The sequence below is a fragment of the Thermobia domestica genome, chromosome 1, assembly GCF_964235325.1.
Source record: "Thermobia domestica chromosome 1, izTheDome1.hap1.1, whole genome shotgun sequence".
Lineage (NCBI taxonomy): Eukaryota > Metazoa > Arthropoda > Insecta > Zygentoma > Lepismatidae > Thermobia > Thermobia domestica.
Window position 1 is genome coordinate 25,810,519 of NC_137454.1, and position 19,610 is coordinate 25,830,128.

General features: G+C 36.0%; 1 protein-coding gene across 1 annotated transcript in view; it reads right to left on the minus strand.

Moving 5' to 3' along the window:
* LOC145673970 (choline/ethanolamine transporter flvcr2a-like) overlaps positions 1-11,108 on the minus strand; it is a 38,549-nt gene extending 27,441 nt beyond the window's left edge. Inside the window, exons 1-2 of the mRNA XM_081743910.1 lie at positions 10,869-11,108; positions 6,584-6,808 (exon numbers count right to left, since the gene is read on the minus strand). Of these exons, the coding sequence (XP_081600036.1) occupies positions 6,584-6,808; positions 10,869-11,108 (465 nt within the window). The remainder of the gene's footprint in view (positions 1-6,583; positions 6,809-10,868) is intronic.
* Positions 11,109-19,610: the final 8,502 nt, after the last annotated feature.

Here is a 19,610-nt window from a genome sequence, read left to right on the forward strand (position 1 = left end):
GTATCAACCTTGCACTTTGTACTTGTAGCGTTTTTAATGACTAATCCAAGCAGTTCCCTCACATAAAATTCTATTAATAACTCTTCCCTACCAAACCTATTTTTCAAACATTCAATAACCTTAGAATAATTCTCTGCTGTAGGCGGGAAACTATCCACTATTTCACGAGCTCTGGATCCTTGTACCGTGGCTTGGATCAAGTACTGGAACTTGTCTTCTTCTTCCATCAATCTATCCTCATGAATTCTTTTAAACTGGCTCCAGAAACTCAACCAGTTTTTAACTTCACCTCCATATTTTATTAGTTCAATTTTTGGCAGCTTCAACTTCCTCCTGGAAGTAGGCGAAGACACCACTGACACTTCACTACCTTTGTTTGACACTGCACGTGCACTAAAAAACATTTCAACCTCGATACGAGCGGCATCCATCTTTTCTCTATACTCTTCTGCCTTACCGAATTCCTGTTCAAAGTCCTCCTCTCTTTTCGTAGAATCTTGCAAAATCAATTCAGTCACTTTCCCGGTTAACTCTTCTAGTTCACCAGATAATCTTTCTAATGTAGCGAACTTTGTCCTTACAGATTTTTCTGAAACAGGTTCTTCTTTGAGCACTACTAACAAAGCATTGTGTGCACGGGTGAAAGATGCCCGTACTACTTTTCCTTTTTGTACCAAGGATTCCATATTTTCTTTCTTTGTATTCACACAAAATTACTGAGACAATAATTTGTACTTTCTTGCAAGTTTCTATCACGTCTCGAGGTCACCAAAATGTTAGGAACAGAATTAAACTACCCGTTTAATCTTCCTCTAAAAACATGTTGCATTTTGCCTCCTTTATTCTCTAGTAAAACCACAGACTACTACACAGACAAGTTTTTCACCTCTTGCTACAACAGTTTCTCACCTCTTGCTACAAACTTAACAACCATACACTCGCACAATCTCCGTCTTGTCCTTACGCTGGTTATATATATGTATATACTTCTGCTTTTAGTGGCCATTTATCATAGGTTGGTTGGTGCTTTGCACTGTCTTTCTTATGGTATATGCTCATACGTGTATTTGTAGTCATAACGATTAAGCCCTTCCAAAGTGTATCTGCACCCAGGAATGCAACTCTTCTCATAAAATGTCATTCATAAGGTGATAGGGGTGATAGGGGTGATGAGAGAACTACGTAACTCATGAATTCATCTAAACTAGGACAGAACGTTGTTAAATAATAATAATAATAATAATAATAATAATAATAATAATAATAATAATAATAATAATAATAATAATAATAATGACAGTAATAATAATAACAATAATAGGTTTCAAGAGTATAAATCGAACGAGAAGTTGTTAGGTATAATAAGACTATTACGTGACAGCTCATTGGTAGCACAAGAGAAAGATAATTTTCACATAGCAAATTTTAGCTAGAAACTGGAAGAAAAGGTTTGATATGAAAGTAAACAAGATTAAAATCCTTGTAAAAGGAACAAAAGGTAATAAGAAAAATTTTCGTTAATAATGAAGTCTCTTATCTTAGTCGACCAGCCCAATGGTGACTTGGGATATTTGAAATCAGAATAGATTACTAAATTTTCACAGATAAAAAGTATATTAGGACAAAAATTTGGGTCATTGTATATCACTTTTATTTACCATTACAGTGAACCTACTGCATACGGTGATCTTGTCAAAATGTTATGAGTAGATATTGGATTTTTATGTACTTAAAATTTATAAAATGTGCATGCAACTATGCTGTTAAAATATGCACTTAATATGCACTAATAATGCAATAAAAGACAGAATTTTCAAACATGGAGCAAAGTTGTGACAAAGCTTTGTAGTTGGAACATAACATCGAAAGTGTACTTTGTTCCATAGAGTAATAATATAGTATAAGAGGTTTCAGCTGCTCTTCCCGTTGGAACTGTGGAGATTGTGGCGCCGCCACTGAAGGAAATTGGGTATTGCGAACTACTAAAAGCGAGAACGAATCATTCAGAGTGCGTGAGTCTGATAGAATTAGCCAGTGATACACTTATGGGGCGTTTACATTTAGTCGATTTAGTCGCACGACTAAATCGACTCGCTGCATTTGCCACTAAATCGAAGCAACTAGGCCGAATCAGATTGATGGATGTGTTCAATTATTTCAACCACAGAAAATAGAACGTCTTTTAATTCAGTTGCCAGTCTATTAGTCGCCTTCGATCAACAAGCGATTAAGTTGAAGTCCCGTTTACACGGTCGATTAAGTTGAAAGTGACGTCAATTCAACTGAATCGAACGCAAATCGACTAAGTGTAAACGCCCCATTAGCTACTGTCAGTAGTAGACGATGCAGTTAGTTTCATCTCTAGCCGGTAGTGTCGCCGAGTCACTTTTGTTGCATTGTGTGAACAATTTGAATTTCCATTAGGAATATAGGGAGTGATTTATCAGGGTAATCAGTGCTTTATTCTTCAGGGACTTCTGTTCAGAATTTATTTTTATGACAGTTGCACTTTATATACTCCTAACCTTTGAAAACCCACACAAATCAGGAGATTAAAATAAACACTGTTATACGAGAACACAATCTCTAATTTTTCTTCACATTTGTATTTTAGAGTGCATTTACTTTATTCGAAATAATACGAGTCTCACGTTTCCACTGTACAAAAAAAGGTTTTCGGTTTTCAGGATTTACTCCTTGAAATTACAACGATATTGTATATCTATTTTCTAATTTCTTCTATTTTTATATCTTGGTTTTGGACAACGGTGCATAAAAGTACATAATCTGTCATGTAGAAGAACAAGAAGGAAAGAATATATATGTTGTTGATTCTACATATAAAGAAATAATATTTACTCTTAGTAGCTGAAGATATTATATATGTTAAATATATATGTATGATCGATACTCTTAGTTAGCGTAACATCACATAGTTGTTTATTTAAACGTTGCTATGACAACCGAAAAAGAAAAGTATAATTAATGGAGTTAGGAGAATAAAGGTAATAGTGATATAATTTGCCATGCCTAATTTAATGTGATTTGATCGTTTTTATATATTTTAAGAATTACACGGAATGTGGGCTGAAATGTAACGTAAAAATATATGTATAATATAAATTGATCGTTATATTTTTAGATGGTGTTATCTCGCCCAGGACGTTACATTCTAGATGGTAGTTTCTATATACGTTACAAAATTAGCCTTACAGTATATCACAAGGTGCTTCTCTTCATTTTTTGGTGCCAGTTTGTGACATTTGTTGCCAGAAAATGACCTGTTTATATCAATAGATGTTACTGGATAATATTTATAGAGAGGAGCAAGTTTAGTATCTATATTTTCTGGCAAGTTGAAATTTAACCTTGAAGGTACCGCACCTTTTCATGACTTCAATTGTTTTGTAAACGGAGTTTCTGGTAATAACGTCCGTCAATTTCTTTTCCACAAAGCGCCCGAACTTACCAGGAACTGACTGGAGCTCGTGCTGAACTTCATCAACTAGAGATAAACATTCACTGAGCAACATTCCTGCGTCTCTTGTTTCTGAATTGATGTCAACACGATGTTACAATGTTTTTATCATTATCAGAATTCTCTTCACCTTTTCGAAATTGTAAGCGTCTATGCGCTGCTGATCGGTTGCTAACATTATTGACCGTCTACAAACTAGGAATTCTAACGTCCTCCCATGCAGAAAGCCGTTCTGTTGCTTACAAGGGAACCTTCCGAAAATGATAGTTGCAGTGAAAGATGTGACCTATACCAATTGAAAGAGCTGTAACAGAGTTGAGGATTCTCAAAAAATTAGCTGCCCATAGCAATAGGTTCAAGAAATATAAGGAGTGGAAGTTCGGGAAACATCAAGGTTGGACAAGGGGGAAAAGTGCAAATTCCGCAACAAAGGGGGGCACGGCAAAATACAATACTGACAAGTGATGTATAGAAAGAGACTTGCCACAATAGGGAACAAATGAAGGCCACCCGTAGGGTTAACAGTGTTGCCAACTGCAATGAAAAGTACATATTTTGCAAAGAGCACTATATGAAGTGAGTGCAATATTCAGTGTCAACCTGTCATGTAGAACACAAGATATGACGTGTAAAATCAGTGGTACAATCTAACAAAAGAAATAGAAAAAAACAGAAGTACGAAAAATACGGAAAAGACGGAGTTGGCCATAATGCGCAACATTTGATCACGAGCTGCACATATTAGAATGAACAAAACAAGAAAGCACCAACTATGCAGGAAACCGAAGTACCTAGAATCGAAAAGAAAAACGAGTTAGAAAGTTGGCAACACTGGTCATGAAAATCCAGACAATTCTAATATAGTTAGGCCACTCGCTTTACAAAAAGAACATTCCGGCAACAGGCATTAGCCTTCGCATAATTTGTGCATGCTCGTCAACATTGTACGTACAGTTGTTCGATGAGACAATGGTCCAAACAGAAGATCATTTGCAGTGAGCACAGCGGAATACTGCCAATCCGTCACACATGGTAAAATGATCGCCTGTGAATGTCTCGAAACAATACTCTAGAGGTGTCGGAGGCTTTGATGGTCTTTCTGTCATATATCCACACCTGTAGAACGCTTACATAATCAAAGGCTTGAATAAACATGCCGTAAACTGGTAATGAGTTAAGGCTTGAAGTTTCAGAAAGTTCTCGCGGGACCAAGTGTTAAAGTGAGTATCTCATAACACAAGCTCTGTAACGTAGCGCACAAAGTTCTTGTATGGTCTAAAAAAAAATCAAGTGGTTGTATCAGACCCGTACAACCAGGAGGGATCAGCCCAACTTTGAAATTCACTCCGTATGGTACATGCTTGTAGAGCAAGTTGGTGTGTTTGTTCGCTGTCCAAGAATCAACAAGTAGCACAACATCAGTTAGATTTCTTTCTGCCAAACGTGGCCAAAACACGTTGGCATAAAACACGTTTAAATCACACTTCCGCATATTTGCGGTTGTATTTGGGAAGGCCTTAATATTCGGAAGAGTTGACAAAAAGTCAAAATGGCCGCCAAAAATATATGCTCGGTGACAAGAACAACGTGCATTTTTGGCGGCCATTTGGAAACCCTTGCTTCATATAGAAAATGTTTCTTATAGGCGGTGTTGCATCTATCCAAAGAAATATCATCCGCCCCCTGTTCCCATTTGAAATGTTGAGTTTGACCCCTCGAGCATTATGATGGGAGTCCTGGGGGACTTGCTTCTTACAAACGTTTCTTGGCCCTCGACATGAGTACATTCCTGTGGATTTGGGTTTGCAACATCTCTTTTCGTTTCGCAGCAATTTGAGATCACAATGTTCGATGCCATGTTAAGACACAACATATATTTGTGGCGGCCATTTTGAAAACCATGCTTCATATAGCAAATGTTTTCTATAGGTATTATTGCACATTCCATGACCTATCGAAAGAGGTACCCCTCGGTCCCTGTTGCCATTTGAAAGTTTGAAGTTGGCTCCTGGTGCCCTATGATGGGGATCCTGTGGGCACTTGCTTCTTACAGACTTTTATCAATCCCTGACATTGGTACATTCCTACACAACTGGATCCGTCACATTTTTGTTCATTTCGCAAATCTTTCAGGTCACAAAGTTTGGTGGGATACCCTGTATATTCCCACATACGACCCGACCATGACATAATGTTCACTATTTCTATTATCGGTTGTTGGCTCAACCCAATCATTTCATGTTCCCCGACTTGAGACTGCCTCAATCACTCCAGCATTGATGCATGCCGAGTGATGCCTGTTGTCGGAATTTTCTTTTTGTGAAGCGAGTGGCCTAACTATATTAGAATTGTCTGGTTTTTTGACCAGTGTTGCCAACTTTCGAACTCATTTTTCTTTACGATTCTAGGTACGTCGGTTTCCTGCATAGTTGGTGCTTTCTTGTTTTGTTCATTCTAATATGTACAGCTCGTGATCAAATGTTGTGCATTATGGCCAACTCCGTCTTTTCCGTATTCTTCGTACTTCTGTGTTTTTCTATTTCTTTTGTTAGATTGTACCACTGATTATACACGTCATATCTTATGTTCTACATGACAGGTTGACACTGAATATTGCACTCACTTCATATAGTGCTCTTTGCAAAACATGTACTTTTCATTGCAGTTGGCAACACTGTTAACCCCACGGGTGGCCTTCATTTGTTCCCTATTGTGGCAAGTCTCTTCCTATACATCACTTGTCAGTATTGTATTTTGCCGTGCCCCCCCCTTTTTTTTGCGGAATTTGCTCTTTTCCCCCTTGTCCAACCTTGATGTTTCCCGAACTTCCACCCCTTATATTTCTTGAACCTATTGCTATGGGCTGCTAATATTTTGGGAATGCTCATCTCTGTTACAGCTCTTTCAATTGGCATAGGTCACATCTTTCACTGCAACTATCATTTTCGGAAGGTTCCCTTGTTAGACTTGTAAATGAATTGAAAATACAAAGTAAGGCTGGATTTATTACATCCTATAACCATATTTATATCTGAAATAAAAACTTATAGAATATGCTGTTATGAGATAAGCATTAATGAATCTTGGTTACATAACATAACCTACCTGATTCCCAAACACTCCGATTGCACAGGCTGAAGACACTTCGTCGGGGCCGAACCAAACAGCGGCTAACTTAGGAGGAATTCCAAGCACAAAAAGCTGACCTGCGGCTGCTATGGTTTGTCCAATGAATGTAACATAGAATCGGTTCGGAGATGCGGAACCAACTTTAATCCAAGCGCCAACGAAGGTTAAAATAGCACCAAATAATACTGCTGATCTCAGACCCTTGAAAGATGGAGACGAAACGAACTGAAAATCATTGAGCTTTACTTTCATTTAAGTTTCTTTATTTGGCTTCTATTTTGTTATTTTCCATAATTAAATTCATCTATGTTATTTGATGCTCGTTTTTAAAAAAAATGCCTCCTAAAGGTGACGTTCAAACCGATTACTTTGCCTACTGATGTAACACTAGCTTAGGTAGCAAGTCTATGATGAAGTCAGATAGCGAGAAGAAAAAGAAGTAAAGAGTGTGGAGAAGAAAAAAATAAATATAATCGACTGGCGTTGTCAGGACGCATATTGTTTTCACGCTCGACCTTAGCCATAGGAACTAAATACACGTTTCTGATTGGTTGTAAGTTGCGATTGTCCAAACCTTCTGGTGCATTTATTGTATATTACAGGAATAGAAGAGAAAATTGCACTTTGTGTGTTGATAAAAATAAAAATATAATTATGATTGGGTTATATTTTGTAAGAACATGAGGCATATTTTTTTTCACGCGCTATCCTTTAAAAATATATGCATTTTGGTTACAAGAAAGCGGGTTAGATTCGAAGCTTTACCACTCAAGTGTGATGTAATGTCAGATGGTATTATCATGGGAGTAAAGGTGGAACAAAATGAGCCCTGCGGGGCTTCTAACCCCATTCTCTCGCTGACGCTCGCTCAGCTGTTTGTTAATATAAATAAATTCTTTTTTTAATTATATATTACGTACAAAAGCAAATGAGTATTCTTTTTATTTTCTTTTAATGATAAAAGTGTTGTGAAAATTAAAAAAAAACTTTCCTTGGGCCGGGTTTGAACCCACGTCAAAACCATTTTTCATTGCTGGCCTGTTCCGCTAGTACGCTCAGTCACGAGGACCGTCAGCAGCAAGCGTTGATTTCTGCTATATCTATGCTACGTGGCCAGAAACGAATATCTCCAACAAATCAGAATCATATATTTTGCACCTGTGGGTAGGGTCGAGAGTGGTTAAAAAATATGCTGTCAGGACAGTTCTTCAAATTTCTATTTTGTATTACGTTGGTTAAGTGAAAGTTTTTTCCAGTGGATAATTTCCTAAATGTAATGAGAATTATTAGAAAGCATTTTGTTTCTCCTCAATCTACTAGTCTAAAATTTTTCTTTCGAATTTTGGGATAGTAATTTGATTAGGTGCGCATGCACAATACATCCATTTTAGAAAGCAAAGATGCGCAGGACATGTTGCTGAAGGCATCCCGGGGGATATTTCGTACTAGTAGCAGTCTTCGCAAATTGTTCTCTCTTCATTAGTTTACAATTTGCTTACATCTACTTTTGCTGCACTGCGAAACAGAACGATCGGATGCTTTCCCATCGGAAGTGAATTTACACACTTTTGGTATAAATGAAGCACAGTTCTAAATATTTGGAAAAGCTCTGAACAAAGGCAACTGCTTAGGCACTCTTTTGTAGTTTTAAGTGATAAACTAGAAAGTCATTAGAAAGTGATAAAACTATTTTGAAGATAAGTGAGTTTGTTTTCACTTTCAAAAATTATGATAGATCTATAATTTCCACTAGATTTATAATGTGTCACGAAACTTGGTAAGTTTCTCTACAAAACTTAAATCATTTTGTGTCACATTCAATAATATTAAGTATAGTAACATCGTCAAATAGCTCAAGTTATTTGTAGACACCTTGTACCACGAAACGCGTCATTATGGGCAGATCATTTTCGGAACAAATATGACTTCTAGCGCGAAGCTAGTCAGCGAGCCGGAACATGGGAGGGGAAATTCTTTCATGATGAATTGCGCACATTGGTGGTCAGTATATGCGAGCCAATTGTCTTTACGCTGTTGTTGAAATTTCATGCTTTGCGACTCGATACAGAGGTGCAGGTACGAAAGGTCACAGCTGTTCCGAAAATAATATACCTATACAGTGTGACCAAGCGCTGGCTCCCTTTTCCTCAGGTTGCTACTATCGTTTGTTTATATGGTAGCAGATGGTGATTTTACAGAGTTGCCAACGGCTTAAAGCGCTAGGAAACTAAACGTGCTAGAGACAAAACCAGAAAGTAATCGAGAGGGAGAGGCAGTATCGATAGCAGATAATACATATTGTTCGTTATCTTATCTTTCTTAACTCGCGATCAGTCCCCCAATTGGAAAAATCTAACAATAATACATTTTAGGTATAACTTTTATCTTCTCTTTTTTCATTGAAGTTACTCTTAAAATACCTCCCCTACTCCTACAGTGTTGTTTCGGTGCAAACGGTAGGATGGGGTAGTTATACATGAATGGATTTATTGTTTGCACCGAAAAATAAAATAAAGATAAAATGATGTTTTAGAAAAATCTATACACGCATCCGATGGCGTTACTCTATAAGACGTGACGATCGGCATACGAACAACAGAAATAAGGGCGGATTTTCATGCAAGCGTTCGTTGCTTGCGATTTCTGTATAGCCAACAGAAAGATGTGTTACACGTAGACCCAAACTTAAACAAGTTTCTCAATTGCCTATTCAGCTACATCGCAAACAAAGAACGCAGCGGACACTTGCATTAAAATCCACCATAATTGTTATTTCAGATAAAATAGAAACTTGTGATTTCTTCTAATATTAAACAACACGGCATGATCATTTGAAAATAATAAAATAATTTATTACTTTTATTACTATTTAATAGTTATGATGCATTTATTGTGTCAATGGCGTCGCAAGCGGGGGGTGATGACCCAGGGTCTCACACTTTTAGAGGCCTCATAAAGCCAAAGAAACTAAACACAATTTGACACTGGTTTTATGAAGACCCGTCGATTCAATGTAAATACAAACAATTATGAATTCGGATTTGTTTACATAAAACCTTGGCTAATGGCGGTTTGAAACAAACTTATCATCTATTCTTTTAATATTAGGCTACTAACATAGGAGACAGGCAGTGAGCTTACTTTAACAATGCAATAATGAGAGTAAACAAATCTTTCATTTGCTTAGTACTAATAGCATCGTTGAGATTAATTGATTTCGAAAATGTATTATTGTTATTAGCTATTTGAAAAAACCAGAGGCATTACAAATTTTTCTTGCCCAGTGATCCGCGAACATTTCTCGCCAAGGTCATCGTAACAAATTAACTACACCGCTAGCTGTATGTTGCCATAATAAATTGGAATGAATTTCTTTATAATAAGCAGCGTTCGAAAAATGCTTCTGTCCAACGCAAGTGTAATGTTATACAGCAGTGTATCATTTCTGTAAACCTCTCAGATTTTACTATGATCTGACTTCCGACTGATTGTTTTTCCTTCCGGTTCTTTACTGGGGACAAAGAAAATATCTTCGGTCGATAAGACATGAAGCAGAGATGGTGAGGTTAATGCATGCACCCTGCAGATTTCGGTGAACTAGAAACACAAGCCAATTCCTTGTCATACTTTTCGTGGAAACATTCGAAATTCCAGTACGATCAATTGGTTCGCACAATTGTCATACAAGTGACAGAGTGTGAAACTATAAGAGTGATTAAATGGAAGGGGTCGTACGATCTTATTGAACTCTGCGTAGGTATCTCATTCTCATTAGTGTCCGCAATTGGTTTCGAGTAGTGTTTTGTGTACTCGGTATGTGTACTTAGTAGAACAAATAAAAAGCATTTAGCATTCTGGTTTCAAAATCGCTGAAATCTCGGGTAAGAATCCCAGATTCTTCTATTAGTAGTAAGAATTATTGTTCCGTGAACTACAGATTATAAATCAAAGTTACTCGGGAAAAACGCATTGAATAATATTTCAAAATTCTCGTACATTTCACACGACATTCGATCAAACAAAACTGCATGGATAGTATTTTACTTGGGACACAGATTATTGAAAAATATTCTGTAGTTGGTAATCCTGCTGGCAAGGGATGTTTTGATGTTAGTTTCACTTGTTTCCACGACCCGCTCACCGCTCTGTCGACCAGTACCTATGTTCGTACTTTTGTTTGTAGGCGTTATAGTGGCAGAAGAAGCGAAACTTCGCAAGCCTCAAGCATAATGTTTCAAGCTGAACGTGAATTAAGACTTACCTTAATGTTCAAGAACCAGGATGCTGGAAATATAAACGGAATATACACTGCCATGTAAATCAAAGAAAGCCAGTCCACGGCGTAGCTCGGAACGCCGTAGTACCTAATGACAATATTGGCGATGATGGAGTAATGGATCCAATTGAATGCGTTACACATTGAATTCAGCACGAAGAGTAGAAGTATCACCCATCGCTTTTTGTAGACACGATATCCTTTGTTCTCGTTTGGTTTTTCCATGTCAGAAGAAGAAGAAAATTTATTATCAAGCATTCTTCAACCTAGTGGCAAAGCAAGACCAGAATTAAAATTCTTCTATATCTATGTAATGGACAAAAAAGTGTTAAAATCCTTATTACTTTTCTTACAAAGCTAAACTTATTCCACATAATAGAAAAGAACTTATCTATGCATTGTATTGTTATTTATAAATGGCTCTCGATTGCTGTTTAGTATCAGCACACTTTGATTAATGAGGTCTGCAGAGTTTAAAGCGAGCTAATTGCTGTATTTTTCGCAATGGGGATTTTGTACCTTAGACACTTATATTAGGTGAGCAAACACCCTAAAAATGTACCTGAAATAAGGTATCGTTATATAGGATTGCACCCCGAACAATCCACACGAGCACATTGCAAATAGAATACGCAATGAATCCGCAATTCTCCCTCGAAAATTGCAGAAAATATTGAACTGCAGAACATGAAAATAATATAACCATTGTTTGGTGTCTTTCCAGGTCCTGGAATACTTATACTCCGCAGGTGTCGGAAGATAAGAGGTCCTACTCTGGAACACAAAAAGGTCCGCTGTAGGAACGTATACTAGCATCCCTGTCATAAACAATCTACCTTAAATTTAATTTCTTTTTTTACGAACGAAGTTAACATTTAAAAAAAAAAAACTTATTAGGTGACTAAAAGGTGACACATATCCATTGCCGCAGTACCAATGCCTTGCAAACAAACCTCAGACACAACTCACATAAAGGCCATCACATAATCCACTTATTTTTGGCTCAGGCCCGTCTTTCAGATCCGACATCTGAAACTTTTGACGGAACGGGTTACCAACATAGCCATTTATTTGTTTTCTTATCTTTATTGCAGGGATGCAAATAAGCAACAAAATTTTACTAGCCCACGAAAAAAGCTACTAGCCTACATCCCACAATAGAAATAATTTACTTACCTTTGAAATAAATAATAGTGATATTAAAAGCTCGCCCGCATCGATGAATCACCCGCCCCTGGCGAGTGGTTATTTGCATCCCTACTTTTTTTTTTTTTTTTTTGATATCTATGTTTGAAAGAAGAAAAAAAGAAAGTGGAAAGGAGAAGGGGAAAAGGAAAGAACAAAGGAACTACAGCACAAAAACAAGACAAACAACAATAAACTATGAAAAATTAACAAAAATGTCCTTGCAAAGTGCTATTCAGCTAAACTCTATCTGTACCTATCCTGAACCATACTACTTAATATTTCTATTCCTAATCCAACAACTACAATAATACAAAATACGATATAAAATGCTTAGATAATACATTTTATTGTTATTAATTCTTATCTACTTATCTATTTATAAGGATTATCTACCTAATCTATTCTATTTTATTATTTATTTATTTATTTTTATATATTGTTTCCTGTGATTCTTAACCATTTAATTCCTAGTGATTTAATTCTTTTCTTAATTATTATAATTTTTTAAAGATTATAGTCTTAATTATTGTTTTAATTACCTAGTTTCTAATTTTTATTTGTTTAATTGTAATTATATTTTCCACATGCTTATTTATTGCTTCGCTATATTATTTATTGTCATATACATTTATTAGTTAGGTTACAAATTATCCTTTTTTCTCTTCTTGTTATTCTACATGAGTGTTTAATAATGTTGTTTAATTAATTATATACTTGCTTTATTAATTATTTAAATAGTTATATTATTTAGTTAAGTTTTATTTAATCATGTGTTGCTTCATCTTCTTTCTTCGGTTTTCACCGTATTACAATGGTTCCTCTTCTATATGTTGTAATGCTTGTTTATGAAACTGCACTCCTCTTCACTTTTCACAACAAAACAGATCACTACGGTTTTTCACTGTATGATTAGTTCTCTCCTGTGGTCACGGAACGCATTTACACAAACGTACCAAAAAATTTACCCTAACATTTCACCTCACTAATAAGTTCCACTTTTATATGACCTAAATTTTAATGGTTATTCATGAAGTATTCTGTGAGTGTTCTCAGTTTCATGTCCATGCCGCATCACAATCGTGTACGTGTTGACTTGAGGTCCAAAACCCACTCAGAGCACTTACAAGGAACCGTTGGTACCTATCAGAGCCCGATATTCATGAAACTTTGCATGTAGAGAGAATACCTCGGGAAACTCGTACAGCCAAAATTGCAGCTGCAATGTCCAAGACGTTTGAACACTAGGGCTCGAGAAAGATCAAAAGTGGAACGTCAGTATATTAAGAACATGGTGACAAAATGCACGTTTTTCTTTAAAACTGGTCATTGTAACGACACGAAATGAGCATACATGGATACGAGATGGTAGATATAATCTGTTAAAAGTTATAAAAGGAATATCCGCCACCTTGAAAGAGGTCATGTTGAAACGGTGCGATTGGTGTAAATGAGAACAGGGTCATGTGATGCATCAATTTGAACATAAATAGATGCAGAAAACCTGTTGGCGAAGTCTATTGTGGGATTACGTTATTCCTATGCTTCTGGTAGAATGGTTTAGGTACAAAATGAGCAAAGGTATGTCATGATGACACTCGAGCAGATGCAGGTTATAGAACGCTATGAGTGAACTGATATGACGTTCTGATTTCTGTTCGAATTAATGGAAATATAATAAATAGTTACAAGTTAATGCCAACCAAGGCATTATTATGAAGATTGAACCCGTCATATCAGCACATCCACACCAATTACATGTTGACTCTGGCACTAATCATGAAGTGCAAATATTTATATATTATTTTGCAATTTTAGTATTTTGCAATTTTATATATTATTTTGTATTTTAGTAATCTGTGCCGTCTTGATTTTCTTTCATGCGTCTCAGGGGTAGCCTCCCCAGTTTGGGAAGCAGTGGAGTATTGGATCTCTTAAAAAATATGAAAAGATTAAGAAACCTTGTGATTTATCTTATAAGTAGTGAAGTGTAGGCACCCATTGAAAAAAATAAAGGTCATCGCCTATGTTGTACACTATCATCATACTTACACAAAGGTAAACTATGTTACATTTAGAAACATACATTGTATTTTCGTTACTATTGGGGCGTTGTAGAACTTATTATCCCTTACAAAGTATATCCAAAGTAAAATTTACCTATGAAAATCATAAGATTTCTTAAAAGCAAGACCTGCAAGACACTTGCAAGCAAGACCAAGTCCAAGACCAAGACCACCTGAGTCTTGGTTTTGGTCTTGCATTTGCTCATCAGTAGATTTTGATCACTATTTAAAAGAGAAAATAGCGTTCACCTGCAGAATTATATATGCAACTAAAGAGTGAAGTCTGCTCTGCAATTACCGTGTTTCGATTCATAATCTTCATTGTTTACTTGATGGATATATAAATGAATGTATACACGTGCAGATGGACACTCTAGGACACTCTAATATCTGTAAGACTAATATCTGTAATATCTGTAATCTAATATCTGTAACATTAGGACACACTAATATCTGTAAGAAGTCCATAAAAGAAAAAGATTTGATCTAATGTTTGTAATATACTTTCGGTTGATTGAAATATTTAATGGAGATGGCAGCGTTGAAGATATTTCTCTCTCACACGAGTATGTACGAGGCTTGCCAACCACACGATAATTTATACTAATATACGATAATGCTCTTGCGATAATAGGTGAATTTTAGAACGCATTCTTTCTTGCAGTTTTTGGTTGTGCAGATAAATCGTAGATATGTATTAAATAATTGTAAAACATACACACTAAGAACTTTAACAGTCATTTCTTTTAAAATAAATCAATAAAGGTTTGAGAATTGGCAAATGGCAACCCAGTATCCATTCTTTAAATTCAATTACGTTTACGAGGGGACGGAAATCTTGTTGTTCACACTACTGTTAATAAAGATAAAGAAAGATGGTGAAAAAGTGATGCCGATTTGGAATTCGAAGCTGAAGGTTACTAGATAGGTTTATTATAAGTTATTGTTATTATTAGTAGGAGTAAATTCCCTTCGGCCCTACTACAGTATTCATTGTTTTGATGTTTGATAAGGACGGAAAAAAAGTCTACATTTAAGCTTTTTTGTTTCTAATTTCATTATTTTACTTTAATATTAAATCAACGCATTATACATATGTTTATCAGTAATCCATTATCATGTTAAAACTTCTAAATACTTACCGAATCAACTGATTTTTTTTTTTTAGCAAAACATAATTTACAATATACACAACTTTTTTTAAGCATAGATTGTATAGTACGTACCTGACCTAAGGTAACAGCATAGAATAGTGAAAGAAGCAGAGAAAGAGTATTAAAAAGGAAGTACAACATCAAAGAGATTCACAGCAAAAATGGTTTACACTTTCCGTGTCCAGCTGTTACAGTACCACAACCACTCATTGAATGAATGCTTGCACTTGGACGTTGCAAAGAACAAAAGATTCACGCGAAAAGATTACAACAAATAAAAAAAAAAAGCTAAGTGGCAAACGATTAAAAAAAATGTTGCTTACGGTATCAGATAAGACGAGCATGATTTTTGTTGATATCAGTATTGTTTTTAATAGTCGTAGAACACCCATGAAATTGAGATATTTAAAGCAACAAAGAATTATATACCTCTAAAGTCGGAAACACACTTAATTGTTTGCATACTTCCACAAAACATACAAACACCAAATTTTGCATACTTGTTCGTCATGGGATGTGAGTAATGGGAAAATTCCGATATCACGAAAAAGGCAACATTTTCCATGTAAATGAAGTGTCGAAATTTTTCGTCGTTTCGAAATGCTGGTTTTTAGAGTAGTTCCGCACACCATAGAAACGTCATATTTTGTCAGGCAGTGAAGCTAGGAACATAGTTTATGATAGAAAAAAGAGCATTAAAATTCGTTTTCGTTTCGCGGCGCAAATCGAAAAAATGTGAAATTTGTAATGGCTGTATCTAGGATGTTGAAATTTCGAGGTGATGTTTATTCTGATGCGTAGTTTACGAATCCGCCCTTAAACTTGAAAAAAAATAGTCATGGTCGGTGTCAGAAAGTGCTAGGAATGTTATAAGGGGGCGTCTAATTCTACACAACTTGTAGATGTGGTGGAATCACGAAATTGCGTTCAAGTGTGTAGAGTACAGCTCATGTGAGGGGAAAAATCCGACATGTTGGAAAAGTCGTCATCTTCGATTCAAAATGGCGTCTCAAAAATTTTGTAACCATGAAAATTGTAAGTTGTGCTCTTGGTAGGTAAGCCAGGTTTCGCTATGTTATTAAGGACGTAGTTCAGTTTAAGTGAAGAAACAAATCATTGGAGAAGTCGCCATCTTGAATTCAAAATTGCCATATTTTTGAATTGCCTTCATTTGGCCTCTTATGTGGTATATTGAGTAGAATAGAACAAACAAAATTCAACGTAGTAAGTTAGCTCCGCGGTAAAGTGTCTACTTTCTGAGTAGCAGGTCTGGGTTCGAATACCCGCAGACCATGTTTTATCTTGCATTTTTTTCTTATCACGTTGCTTCATTTTACCAAATAGTTTCTGTTGGCATTGCGTGAACAAAATATTTTCGTTATTACAGACAGACGGAAAGGATATATTTATACGCTAACTGTTGAGATGGTCTCGAAACTAGGCAGTATGTTCGTGTAAAGTTTCGAGACGATACTGAAGTATTTAAAATCAAACATATGTAGCTTTGGAAATGGAGCATCACCAGTGTCTCTATTGGAAGCAATGTTCGGGGGGGGAGTATAACCCCGGGGGCACTGCTGATAACATTCTATTTGTTATTGTATTATAAACGTATTATTTTGATCTCGCCAGGGGCGCTCTGAGGAGGCAATGTCCCCCAAAAAGAGTCTGAAAGAAACATTGGGCATCATTTTCACGATATAGTGTCCATACAAGACAACAATACATTTTGTCTCGCGAGAACAGTGTCTGCTTCAAACCGGAAACGATTGCAAAATATCTCTCTCCCCTTTTATGTTCCTCGTTAAGATACATGCGTATACCAAATTTGAAGTGAATACCACAAATGGAAAGTATAAAATATTAATTTTAAGGAAATACACACACACACAGGGACGTACGCAGGGGGTGGGTCCTGGGGGTCCGGACCACCACCGAAATCCAACTTTTGAGTAAATTTAGCCTAATTTTTGGGACAAGTTTAGGAATTTCAATATAAAATACACTGATATTGAGTTTGGCCCTTCCCGAAATAAATTTCTGCGTACGCAACTGCGCACACACGCTCATACACGCACACACACACACACACACACCAATGGGCACCTTTGAAAATTGTCTCGTCGGCAGCGTACATAATTTTAATATATAAGATACGTGGAAAAGTGCCCCTTTCGATTTAATAGTTTTAGTTGCGGGTCCGGTTGGAATGAAATGCCGTATATAATAAAGTCAAGCTTATTTTCAATCACCTATGCTATAAAAATAAACTTTCAAAGAAAGAAAAAGTGAGAGAAAAACTTGTTGGGGATCGAACCCAGGTCTTTTGCACACTAGGTTCACGTCGTTCCCCTATACCACTCAATTCCTTAGATTTTGGATTTCCTACTTACTGCTCACATAGTACTGGTACGTAGCGGGCCCGCGTCCGTGGAATTACACCTCTAAATTCGAAATAGTAATCGTGTTATATATGTGTTTTTTAGGATGATTAAGGAAATGATCTCTTGTTATTTGATTGTAATAAGAAATTTGAAAGACACGATTCTAGTACAATGTTTTACTACAGTGTAGAAAGTGGTGTTGTTTAAGTTGCTATAAGCAATTTTTTTAAAAGCCTCCAATAATATTCATATTTTAAATTACCTAGTAAATAAACGTCTTCATTGAAAATATAAGAGTAAAGATACAGGAAGACTGTATGTAATTGTCCAGTATAAATAATCATTTCAACAAGTCCTGCTGCCCAATAATTACTTTTGTACCAAAGGACAGCATTGTAATACAGTGTACTACGTTACTGTGCAAAAACTGGTGTTCAATCAAATGTTATGAACTAATGTTTAAAAAGCCTTAACAAAATTCATATTTGTAAATTACGAACAAATTTAGTCTTCATAAAAATACAAGACGAGAGATACAGGTAGACTGCAAGAAATTGTCCAGTAAATATGAAATATTTCAAAAAGTCTTGCTGCAGGTAATATGTACTACTATGCCGAAGGGTTCTTTTATAAGGGACTTTTCTATATTACAGTGCAAAATAGTGTTTTCTCAAATGATACCAACAAATGTTTAAAAAGCCTCCAACAATAATCATATTTGTAAATCACCTACAAATTGTAGTCTTCATTGAAAATACATGAATAAATATACAGGGAGACTGCAAGAATTTGTGCAGTATATATGAAACTTTTCAAGAAATCTTGCTGAGGTAATATGTACAACTATGCCCAAGGTTTCCATTATAATCCACTGTACTACATTATAGTACAAAAGTAGTGTTCACTCAAATGCTATGAAAAAAATTTAAACAATCTCCAACAATATTCATATTTGTAAATTATCTAGTAAATTGTAGTCTTCATTGTAAATACAAGAATAAATGTGCTGGAAGACTGAAATATTTTCCCACCCTTATATCACAGATATGAATTACTTTTCCTGCTGGTAATATGTACAATTAACTACAAGGACACTATTATATTACATTGTACTAAATTACACTGCAAAACATAATATTAAAAAATGCTACGAATAAATATTTGAAAGGTTGCAAAAATCACATTTGTAAACAGTGAGTGTTTTCGCAAAATGCAAGGTTTAATAGGTAGGCTATTGGAAGACAGTGTCCGCTGTTTATGTTTGAGAAAATAAATTCTGTTATTGTCTCTAACATGTATAGGTGTGCGCAAAGTGTACATAATAAGCCATGCCCATGATTGCCAGAGTAGAAGTAGTAATAGAGTTCTTTCTAATAACTTGTGTGTTTGCTTTTCAAAGTTACATGGAAGGAACAATACCGGTTGAATTGAAGTATGTGTTGGTAACAGGTGTCTGCTGTAAAGGGAAGTGAATTCCTGAAGGAATAGTTTTCTAGAACATGACACCTCATGGCAAAGGTCTGACCGGGGGCCTGGGGGCGGAGCCCCCAGCGAGCTGTAGCGAGTTTTACTCTTGTTATCTCATTCAGCGTGAGGAAATGTAACTACGAAATCATTTCCATTTACGTATCAGAAGTCAATTCCAGTGGAGAAACCATTTCATTCATTTCTCATCATCACTGTCTCCTTTAGCCTAGCCGGTATAACCGTGGGACGTAAAACTTAAGAGATTATATTTCATTTAATTTTTCCAATTCCAAACACTAGTGCTGAGGAAAAGAAAATCTGATTTGCTCATCTCTACGATATTGTGTGCGGCAGCCGTATTGAAGTTTACCTTAAGCGGTTGTTCTTACATTGACCAACTGGCGTACAGGGACGTTGTCAATGATGTTATGCTCAAATTCGGTTTAGCTGTCATACTGTATGTTGTTAGTG